The following is a 12,155-nucleotide window of genomic DNA, read 5'->3' on the forward strand; positions in this document are numbered from 1 at the left end:
GATCTGCTCCCCATGTTGTCGCTGATAAAACTCTGAGTACGTTCAGTTTCTTTTGACAGTTTGTCTGGAGATATTCAACGTGTTTTTGGAAGTTTAACTTGCTGTCGAAAAATAATCCTAGTAAACGAATACAATTAGCTATGGGAAGAGGATGGTTATTCAAGTGGAGCTTGGGCTCAGGATGCATATTGCGTCTGTTACAGATGTGTATGGCAGCAGATTTCTGGCTGGACAGTCTATAACCATTTTGTGTCATCCATGTCAGGATGCGATTAATTGATATTTGTAGCTGGCGTTCAATATAATGCATGTTTTGAGAATGACAGGATATTGAGAGATCATCTGCAAAGAGGTAGGAATCTACAGTTTTCGGAATGAGTTCAATTATGTGGTTCATTCTCATTGCAAATAATGTGGCACTGAGAACCGACCCTTGCGGAATTCCTTCTTCTTGGGCAAAGATATTAGAGAGGGTTCCCCGGTAACGAACTTGAAAGGATCTCTGATGTAGAAAATTTTTGATAAAGTATGATAAATTACCTCTCAGGCCAAGAGAATGCAGATCTTTTAAGAGGCCGAATCGCCAAGTAGTGTCAAGGGTTTTCTCAACATCAAGACAGACCATTACGAGATGTTCCTTCTTGACAAAAGCATTTCTAATGTTTGTCTCGGTTTTGATCATGAGATCCAATGAAGATCGATTTTTCCGGAATCCAAATTGGTTGTTGTTAATCAAGTTTCGGGACTCCAGGAACCAAGTGAGACAGCGATGTAACATTTTCTCTAGGGTTTTGCTTAGACAGCTGGTAAGGGATATTGGTCTGTAATTTTGCAGAACAGAATGATCTTTACCGGGCTTTGCAATTGCTAGTACATAAGAATGACTCCAGGAACTTGGGAAGGTATGTTCGGGAAAAATGCGATTGAAAAATATGAGCAGTAATGAGAGTGATCTCTGATCCAAATTTCGCAACATTACATAGTATATCCCATCTGGGCCAGCAGCACTGTTTCTTGAGTTGTTAAAGTATTGTCAGTGAAATTTAGTCTGGATTTCTTTGCAATTGTTTTAAGTTTTTGAAATGTTTGATCATAGGCAATAGAAGAGGACAACTGAGAAAATGTGGTTCCCAGTGCATTTGATATTTCTGTAGGGGTAGTAAGCTCCTGTCCATTCCAGTTCAGTAGTGGGGTGGATAAAGGAGGGAATTTACTGTTTAAACATTTTATTTTTCTCCACATTAATCTAATTATCAGTATTTTTATTTACTGACGAGGCGAATTTAATCCAATTTTCTTTTTTCGCTTTACGTCTGATGTAACGAGCTTTTGCTCTAAGACGTTTATAACTAATAAGATCTTTACCGGGCTTTGCAATTGCTAGTACATAAGAATGACTCCCGGAACTTGGGAAGGTATGTTCGGGAAAAATGCGATTGAAAAATATGAGCAGTAATGAGAGTGATCTCTGATCCAAATTTCGCAACATTACATAGTATATCCCATCTGGGCCAGCAGCACTGTTTCTTGAGTTGTTAAGGGATTGTTGTAGCTCAAGCATGGTAAATGGTTTATTATAAGGCAAAGCGGAATTGTCAGTGAAATTTAGTCTGGATTTCTCTGCAATTGTTTTAAGTTTTTAAAATGTTTGATCATAGGCGATAGAAGAGGACAACTGAGAAAATGTGGTTCCCAGTGCATTTGATATTTCTGTAGGGGTAGTAAGCTCCTGTCCATTCCAGTTCAGTAGTGGGGTGGATAAAGGAGGGAATTTACTGTTTAAACATTTTATTTTTCTCCACATTAATCTAATTATCAGTATTTTTATTTACTGACGAGGCGAATTTAATCCAATTTTCTTTTTTCGCTTTACGTCTGATGTAACGAGCTTTTGCTCTAAGACATTTATAACTAATAAGATCTTTACCGGGCTTTGCAATTGCTAGTACATAAGAATGACTCCCGGAACTTGGGAAGGTATGTTCGGGAAAAATGCGATTGAAAAATATGAGCAGTAATGAGAGTGATCTCTGATCCAAATTTCGCAACATTACATAGTATATCCCATCTGGGCCAGCAGCACTGTTTCTTGAGTTGTTAAGGGATTGTTGTAGCTCAAGCATGGTAAATGGTTTATTATAAGGCAAAGCGGAATTGTCAGTGAAATTTAGTCTGGATTTCTCTGCAATTGTTTTAAGTTTTTAAAATGTTTGATCATAGGCGATAGAAGAGGACAACTGAGAAAATGTGGTTCCCAGTGCATTTGATATTTCTGTAGGGGTAGTAAGCTCCTGTCCATTCCAGTTCAGTAGTGGGGTGGATAAAGGAGGGAATTTACTGTTTAAACATTTTATTTTTCTCCACATTAATCTAATTATCAGTATTTTTATTTACTGACGAGGCAAATTTAATCCAATTTTCTTTTTTCGCTTTACGTCTGATGTAACGAGCTTTTGCTCTAAGACGTTTATAACTAATAAGACTGGAGGTGGTTGGGTGTTTGCGGAAAAGGTTCCACGCTTTGTTTTTCTCTTTTTTCGCATGGTTGCAGTCTTCATTCCACCAATAATTTGTTTTTCGTCTATTTCTTACTTGATATTAAGGAATGGCAGCGGATGCGGCTGTCAGAATTTGATTTGTGATGTGTTCAGTAACACTGTCGATGGAGCAGGACTGAATGATGTAGTTGTCAAATGATATGTGCATTCTGTATTTTGTCCAATCAGCTCTTGAAAATTTCCATTTAATTGGATTTTCTGTTGGGAAGGAACAGGATGTTTGAATTTTGCAGATTATGGGATAGTGGTCGCTGCTATAAGGATCGCTTAGAGTTAACCAATCTATACTTGGAAAGAGGATTGGGGAACAAATGGTAAGGTCTATTGCAGAAGTTGTACCTGTAGGGAGATGGATATACGTGGGAGTGCCAGTATTTAGTAAAGTTAAATTCTGCCTGTCTATCAACATTTCAATAAGCTTCCCTCGTCTGTCTGATGTAGCGGAACACCATATTGGATGGTGGGCATTAAAGTCTCCTAGTATACAAAATGGAGATGGTAACTGCAAGACAAGATCTTCAATTTCCTGAATGGTATATTGATGATTTGGTGGAAGGTAGATTGAAACCAGTGTCAGTGTAATACCATTTACAACGAGAGTGGCAACAGCTTCTAAGGAGGTTTGTAAATGGATGGTTCCGGAGGGGATGCTTGAATCCACGAGTATTGCTACTCCTCCGTGAGCACTGTTAGTGCCAGCTCTGTCTTGTCTAAACAAGGTATAATTTTTGATTTTGATTGAGATCCGAGGTGTCAAATTCGTTTCCTGCAAGCACATTGCAAGAGGTCGGTATTGGTGAATTAATTCATGGATATCATCGATGTTGCAAAGGCCTCTACAGTTCCACTGGATGATCTGTTCCATTATTTGGATTTGAAAGAGGGGGATGAATCTGACTGCTTTTTATAAGTGGGTTGTTTGTGACGATCCAGCTTAGGTTTTTCTTTTCTGGGGAAATTGGGGCGTGTTGAATTATTGCTATCTTCCATTTCATCATCTGCATGTAATTCAAGAAGGTCTTGGGTAATCGTATCGTCAGTATCCATCCTTGTTGAGGGTGGTTGATTAACCTCGACAGGATCTGATTTTTGAGGTTTTTCTGTTACTTTACCTTGGGTTATGATTTGGGTTGGAATTGTGATAGCTGTATTCATACTTTGATCAACTGTGTTTGGCTTTGATGTAGGCTGGGTCGATAGAACTGATCAAGCCCAGTCTGCAATCGATTTATCTGGAGAGAGTGACACTTCCGTCTGACATGCTACTGATTGGTGAGAGTGGATAATCGAGGCATAAGAGCTATTTGGCATGATTAGTTTAATTTGTTTCCTAGCTTCTTGATAGGAGACTTTATTTTCAGTCTTATATTTTTGAATTTGTTTGCCTATCTTCCATAGATCACATTCTTTAGAGTATGCTGGATGGCTTCCCCTGCAATTAGGACACTGTGGAGTTTGTGCTTTGCATTCTAACTGGGTATGAGTTGTGGAGCCACAGTTTGGACATGTTGAAACGCCACGGCATGCTGTCTGGGAGTGACCAAATTTCTGGCATTTGTAGCATCTTAGGGGATTTGGGATAAAGGGTCGAACACGGCAATTTAACCTGCTTTGACTGATGCTGGTAGATTCGGTGTATTCAAAGTTAGAATTATGTTACGTGTTGGGACTAAGGTACCATCTTTTCGTATCATGATTCTTTTTGATTGAGTTACATTTTGTGTCTTTAGTTCTTGTACTATTTCTTCTTCAGACACGTTCAGTAGATCCCACTCAGTAATCACTCCTTTGGATGAATTCAGGGTGTTATGTGGAGTGACTTGTATTGGAATTCCGCTTAAAGTGGTGAGTTTCAGTAGTTGTTCAGAGTGTCTTGGGAGAGAAGTCTCTATTGACAAGTCCTAGGATTGGAGACGTTTCACCATTTTTGGTGATGATGCTGCATGTTCAAGGCATTGTCGGATGATGAAAGGGGAGAGCTTGCTAACAGGCTGTGCCGACAGAGAATGGATAATCAGGAAGGCTGGTGATTCCTGTCTGCCTGCATCTTTTTTCATTCTCTTCGAGGTAGAGAAGTCATGGTCGGGTTCACGATTGTCATATTGAGCACTCTTGGGCTCTAGACGTGGAAATTCATTCGTTTCCATTTCTACTCCTTTTAGCCCCGAGGGCTGATTTATCCCCCAGGTTATTGGCCCCGCCATGTGGAGGCAGGAGCGGTGCCACCAGCGACCAAGCGATAAAAGGTTAGTGGTTAGTGTGTTAGAAAAGTAGTTATATATACAAAAGAAAGGTGTCTTTCCTTTCTTGTAGGAGGCTTCCTTCTTTATTTACAAAGAGCCAGAAAATAAATAACTTTGAAAGTAAAGCCTTTGGAAATCTCTTTAACAACTTCTCTTTAGAAAAACGCTTTCAAATTTGCTTTATAAATCGCTAGATCACTCGCTTGGCACTCGGGGCCAAGAGAAGAATGTTGCATATCGTAATTGGCTTGTTTCTAATTCTTCAGTTTCGTTTTCTACCTACACCAAAGCTCGTAACAATTGTAAAGCAGTTATTAATCGGTCCAAACTAGAGTTTGAACAGGCTAAGAGTAGAAAACTTGCTTCTTGCCCTAATGGTAGCCGAGCATTCTGGTCTCTTGCCAAAGCTATTGGCCGCAACTTTTCCCCATCTCTGCTCCCACCTCTGTCCAAACCAGATGGTTCTGTTGTCACTTCAGCCAAGGATAAAGCTGACCTGCTAGCATCCTATTTTTCTTCCAACTCATGTATTAATGATCTTGGTAAAACACCTCCCACCATTTCCAACACACTCCATTCAATGCCTCCTGTGGCCTTCCATCAAAAGGATGTCAGAAGGATTTTGATAAATCTTGATGCTAAGAAAGCTCCAGGTCCCGATGGTATTTCTCCACTTGTTCTCAAAACCTGTGCTTCTGAACTTACTCCTGTTCTTTACCGTCTTTTTTCACTTTCTTATTCCAAACGTGTTTTTTCTTCTGCTTGAAATTTGCTCATATCCAGTCAGTTCCTGAAAACGGTGACAAATCCCTCCCATCCAATTATCATCCCATTGCAATTACTTCTACTCTTTCTAAAGTAATGGAGAAATCAATTAACCACCAACTCTTTTTAAACTACCTAAAAACCTTCCATTTGATCAACGATCGCCAGTATGGATTCCATCAGTGTCGATCCACTGGTGATATTCTGGCTTATGTTACCCATTTATGGACTAATTCAATGAAAAAGTTCAGTGAAACACAAGCAGTTGCTCTTGACATCTCAAAGGCTTTCAATTGTGTTTGGCATAACGGTCTTCAAAACAAGCTTCCAATCTTATGGTTTGCCAACTGTTTTTTGTAATTGGTTATCCAGTTTTCTCTCTGATCGCTCACTGAGGGTGATGGTAGATGGCTCTCTGTCTTCTAACTTCTCCACTAATGCCGGTGTCCCCCAAGGTCCAGTTCTTTCCCCCACTGTTTTCCTCTTGTATATTAATGACCTTCTTCCATTGAATGAAAATCCTATCCACAGTTTTGCCGATGATAGCACATTGCATTCCACTTTCCATTTTGAGAAACCTTGCCCTGCTCAATCATTCAACTTCTCGAAAATCTGCTACCAATTCCTTAAATGCCGATCTTCGGGTAATTCTTCAGTGGGGCAAAGACAACTTAGTTGATTTCAACCATTCTAAAACTCAGTCTTGTCTTATATCTCGCAAAAAGGATTCTTCTGCTCCTATGCTTATATTTAGTGACACTCCGATTTCTAGGCAAAATGATATATCTCTTTTGGGGATTACCCTGACTTCTAATCTTTCTTGGCACAAGCACATTACAAATATTGCTTCCTCTGCATCTAAAAAACTTGGTTTTGTTTTCTCTTTCACTCTCGGCGTTACTTTTCTTCCAAACAGCTGCTCACTCTGTATAAATCGTAAATCCGCCCTGCCATGGAATATTGTTCCCACATCTGGGGTGGTGCCCCCAAAACCTCTCTCAGGCTTCTTGATTCCATTCAGAAGAAGGCAGTTAGGTTAATTAATGATGCATCTCTAACAGAGTCTTTCCACTCGTTGTCTCATAGACTAATTGTTTCTACTGCATGCCTCTTGTACAGATATTTCCGTGGGCACTGTTCTTCTGAATTGGCTTCTATAATGCCCACTCTGTTTCAAAATAGTTAGAACACATGCCACCACCCAGCCAACATCCATTTGCTGTCCAACTTTAAACTCACAGAACTAACTTTTCATCTTCCTCATTTATTCATTCAACTGCCGTTTTCTAGAACAACCTTCCTTCGTATGTATTTCCTGAAAATTAGAGTCTACAGAAGTTCGTCCAATGTCAACAAATATATTCTTTTGTCTTCTCAACCTCCATCCCAAGCACGGTACTAAGTAGTATAGGTTCTAATTCCTCTTGTGTTTGGGGCTTACATAAAAAAAAAAAAAAAAAAAATTAAACATAACTTGATAAGAGATTAACAGAAGGTATTAAAAATTTTAAAAACATGAAACTATAAAGATAATAACAGCTGATGGAGACAATACTACTGACACAGTAAATAAATCAAATTACATTACCAAAATAATAGACCATATTAGACATCCGGGAATGCACAGAGAAATTAAGAAATAGTGGACCAAAGCTAGAGAAAGGTGTATCATGAAAGCCATGTAAATGTTATTAGAAAACAAAACAACAACAAAAGAACACTCAATTTTATTAGGCCCACAAATACTGAAGTCCCCAAAAGGCCCATGATGAGTAATAAGTTTGGGCTGTCATAGAATTTAGCCAAATAGGTGGTAAAAGTTTTATAGCTGTTCAAGAAGAACATAATCATACATTTGGAGGAATTCATCAAAGTAATCAAACAAGAACACATAAAAAAAGGGGATATTTTATCAAGTCTTGATGTTAATGAAACATTTAATAACATTCCAGTAGATCAAGATATTATCACAGAAAGAAAAATCACAGGTTGAGAAGTAACAGTGCCATAAACCAATATGATATTACCAAACAGAATCGTATAGATCAATTTATGGAGAACTTCGATGGGCAGCCGTCTGGCAGTCCCCTAAGACCTCCTATGGGTCTGTATCATTGATGATGTTTTCATAATTTGGGAATCTGGACAGGAAGAACTACCTAAATTCAAATAATATGTAAAGAGCATTTGTCAGACCATTAAGTTTAAGCTTGAGATAGGGGCCAATAATAGCCTGCCTCTTTTGGACGTCCTAGTGATTAAAGAGAATGACAGGTTATGTTCTCAGGTGTACAGAAAGTTAACAGATTCAGGCCAATACATTAACTTTGTGTCTAATCACCCACACAAAATTAAAACAGGTATTATTAAAATGTTATTGAATAGATATTTGAAAATTTGCAATAACTGCAAAAGAATTTCAGAGGATTTCAGCACTATTAATGATTATTATTAAATAATGAGTACCCAAGTAGTTTAATCAAAAACACAATTGAAAAATATGTTAACAAAAATAATAGCAAAATATGCAATTTTGATTACAAAATAGTAGTAACAATTCCATACATATAAAGTATTAGCAAAAAAAAAAAAAAAAAAACCAAACGAATCTATAAAAAGCAAGGGCTTGAAGTGAACTTTAAATTGATTAATAAGATGGGGACTGATTCAAAGATCTGAAGACTAGAGATTGTAAATAGAAGGCATATAATATACAAAAATATGTGTAAATGTGGTAAAGCATACATAGGTGAGACTGGAGCAAAATTTCAAACACATATAATGACCAAAACAAACATGTAGCCAAAGGAAACACACTAAAGGTTTCAAATTGGCAGAACATGAATTGGAATGCAATGAGGTAAATATAGGGTAACTGTAGAATGGACTGGACTTTTCAACAGTAAAATTAAGTAGAGGCTAATGGAGCATGGTGGGGAGGAGTACTGGGAAACATGAGGCTGTAAGAACATAGACACCAGATTGAAACAGGTACCTCTGTAGCCAGGTGGGAAGGAGCAGCAGTGCTAGTACACGCTTCTTGATTAGACTGGGGTTCGAGCCCGTCACCACCAAATACGGAGGATGCAGAAAAGTCAGGAAATGACCACCGCATATCCCAGAGCAATATGGCCTTAGTTGCTAATGCTCCTAAAAACCAAAAAAACAACAGCAAACAACCAGATTGAAAACAACTCATACTCATATTTCATCCTAACTTTTTTCATAACTTGAATACCATATACAACACAACATTGTCATTAAACATCCTTATTCAACTTTATATTATCAATAACATCTGTATGAGTATATCAACTTTTAACCCTTAAGGCCATCTATCTTGGCAGGGTCTGGCATCTTAATACAATATGATGTCAGCAGTCAGAAAAGGTCAATTTGTATAATCCTTGTTCTGACACATTATATATGTGAACAAGAACTGAGGAATGGGTTTGTAATGTAATGCTTGTTTATTAAAATTATTTATCATGGTGTAAAATGTGTGAATAGTTTATTTTTGGATGGATAAAACCTGTAAAGAAAACAGCTCATTTAAAGAATGATTAAAAGCCAAAGGATGAGATATATCAAAAATTTTGATAACAGATATGCCTGTCTGCAACAGATATATCTATAAACTCATGGCTTGTAAATATGATAAAAACAAATTCAAAGCCAGATAAAGTACCCTCAGTTATGATATTGTGGTTTTGCCAGTTTTTACTTTTTGAAAAGCTTTGGTTCAAATCCTCTTAATGACTGGAGTAATTTCTAAAGGTCTCTTCAATCATAGCTAGTTAGCCAATCTCTGGCATAGGGAATAAGGCCCCTCCCCATGAGTTATTTCAAGTTTTTCAGCCTGCACAACATGCATATCCATCCACAAGCACACACTTGTATAGACATATCATGCAAAGAGAAATATGGTTTAAGTTGCTGATGCTCCTAAAAACCAACAGTAACAACAACTAGACAGTCTAGCTGTTGCTGCTGTTGGTTTTTAGGTGTGATGTGCATCCAACATATTGATTGATTGGTTGGTTAGTTTTTGGGTGTGATGTATGTGCAACATATGACCTACAGTTTGTGGTTCTTATGTTGCACACACATCACATAAAAAGCTAAGAAATGCACACAGTACATTAGTGTTCAGTTCAATTTTTATTTCTTAAATTAGTTGAATGTTTTTCTCTTTATGTGATTTATAGTAGTGAAAGTAATTAACTAATTATCTCATTATAAATTACTTACTAATAATTATTTAATTGTACATAAAAGTAGTTTTCACTTTACTGCATATATAACATAACATAAGAAAAATATGTTGTGAGATGTATTCACTCAACATGTAGTAATATTTTACTTATTAAAAAACTGAAATGCATTTTGTGGATCTTCTTTGATTTAATGAAATAAACAAATACCAACAGATACCTCAGATCATAGCAAGCAGTCAACAATGAAATGCACTTATTTCTTCCTGACTTTTAATAACAGTTGAAAGATAAAGCATATTTCATATTTCTGCTGTGGCTAATATAATAATAATTTTTATAATAATTTTATTATTATAATTTCTCTTCTGCACATTAGCCATATGACCCATTCATTAATCCAATAAGCACACAGCAACAAACATAATATTCAATGCTTCATCTACATTCTCCCCAGGACTTATCGAATGGGCACACCGCCCTGTGAATTTAACTGACAGCCTAGCTAAGATTTAAGCGATTCTCGTGGCACTGCTCACTGATTTCAATCAGTATTAATTTGAACATACTATGCAATCAAGATCGATGCAACAGGAGCATATAATATTAAATTATACAATTAATTTTTGCTCTGGATCGCTTAAGTCACATTTATAAATAACAGAAATTTTTATAATATTGCAAAGTACTACACTTTCCCACCCAGCTACTTCATAATGTCACCCGGCTGGCAAAATTTTCTGGGGAGAAAACCGTACAATATATATATATATATATATAGATATTGATAGCCTGTATGATAGGTATTAAAAAAAAAAAAAAAAAAAAAAAAGTAAATAATAATTGCTAAGTTTCTATTTCATTAAAATCAATAGCTTTTAATAAAATTTGTGATGGCTTCACAAATCTTTTTCTTAAAGCGCCATATATAAAATTTCATGAAAATTCATCCACTAAGAGTTGAGTTACAACATGTGGACATGGTGAAGACAATAAGTCTATATATGCTAACATACCTAAATATCGAAAGATATATAAAAATATTACCTGCAACTTTTACATTTTTACAAACTTTTTTAAAATAAAACCTTCAACAAAACACATGAAAAGCTTGTTGTATGTCTTTAAGGATAAGTCACTCTTATGAAGATATATGCTAATAAATCAAAATTTGATTACTTACGGTGGAACAAGGGGATTCTTAGCATTCAATTCTCTGAGTCTGGGGCCATCATGCTGCACTCTTTGATATCTAATTCCAGATATAACATTTTCTACAGCTGCTGTTAAATGATGCTGTATCTCTTTCATTATTCTTTGGTTTAATTCTACAAGTTTCTGCCTAAAAGCTATACAGCATTTTAGGATTCTTGCTTCTTCAGATTTAGAGTCTGGCCTAATTAATATATAAAATGAATAACAAATATGATTCATGGAAAAAAGTAATGTAAAACTGAAAAATACACGTATGAATAATTTATGCACATACCATGTTAAACTAATGTATCACACATTTTTTTTTTTATATTTGGTACTTTAAAAATGGGGTACATGTCATCAGAAATTATTCTGATAATTTCTGATAACATATTATCAGAAATTGATTCCATGTAGAACATGGAATACAAAAATTTAACAACAGAACCATTACATACATACCATTCATAAAATGTGGGAAGGGTTATAAATACGTAATTCAATTTGCAAGAGATAACTAAGGAATTATAAAAAAAACAAAAAAAAAAAAAAAAAACACAGTCTACACTACTTGAAGAATAAATACCAAGATTTTAATGTACATAAAAGAATTAAATCATAATAAAATGTTGTGCATGAAATGTGTGTTTTAAATCTAAAAATCTGCGGTATATTGAAAATAATGAGTTCCAGAATGATATATTAAATTAACAAAGCAATCCCATAATGAAAAAAGTAACAAGGGTACAGTTTCTAATGATTGAAGTATCAATATTAACCTGAAATACTTTGTCACTTTCTTTCATTTTCAAGTCTGTTAACTCTCCATTTTCAATATCAGATTTTCTAATTTTTAGCTGGAAAAAAAAAGTTTGTTTTATTTTAATCCAGACTTGGACCATTAAATCAATAATCATTGGCATATTATAGTAATAATAACTATACGTGCAAGGGTAACAACTTGTTCCAACAATCAGTGTGATTCACTGGCTAAAATAAAACTTCCTACAATCTAATCTAAACTTCAAGCCCTGTAATTCGAATTTATGACCCCTAGTTCTGCAATTCTTTATAACAGTGATAATTCCACTTTCACTGATTTTACTAATCTCTTTCCGAGCCTTGTAAACCTCAATAGGTCACCTCTGAGGTGACCTGTAGCCGATATAATTGGAGTT

The 12,155-nt window shown here is 36.0% G+C and overlaps 1 protein-coding gene across 1 annotated transcript in view; it reads right to left on the reverse strand.

Annotated features, from left to right (window-relative positions):
• The window catches only part of LOC150087211 (glycogen debranching enzyme), a 763,093-nt gene that overhangs the window by 553,479 nt on the left and 197,459 nt on the right, over positions 1-12,155 (reverse strand). The window contains exon 8 of the mRNA XM_090371076.1: positions 10,964-11,176. Within this exon, the coding sequence (XP_090227202.1) occupies positions 10,964-11,176 (213 nt within the window). The remainder of the gene's footprint in view (positions 1-10,963; positions 11,177-12,155) is intronic.

Source organism: Mastigoproctus giganteus, chromosome 4 (genome assembly GCF_048544385.1).
Source record: "Mastigoproctus giganteus isolate SK-2022 chromosome 4, ASM4854438v1, whole genome shotgun sequence".
In the NCBI taxonomy this organism is placed as follows: Eukaryota; Metazoa; Arthropoda; class Arachnida; order Uropygi; family Thelyphonidae; genus Mastigoproctus; species Mastigoproctus giganteus.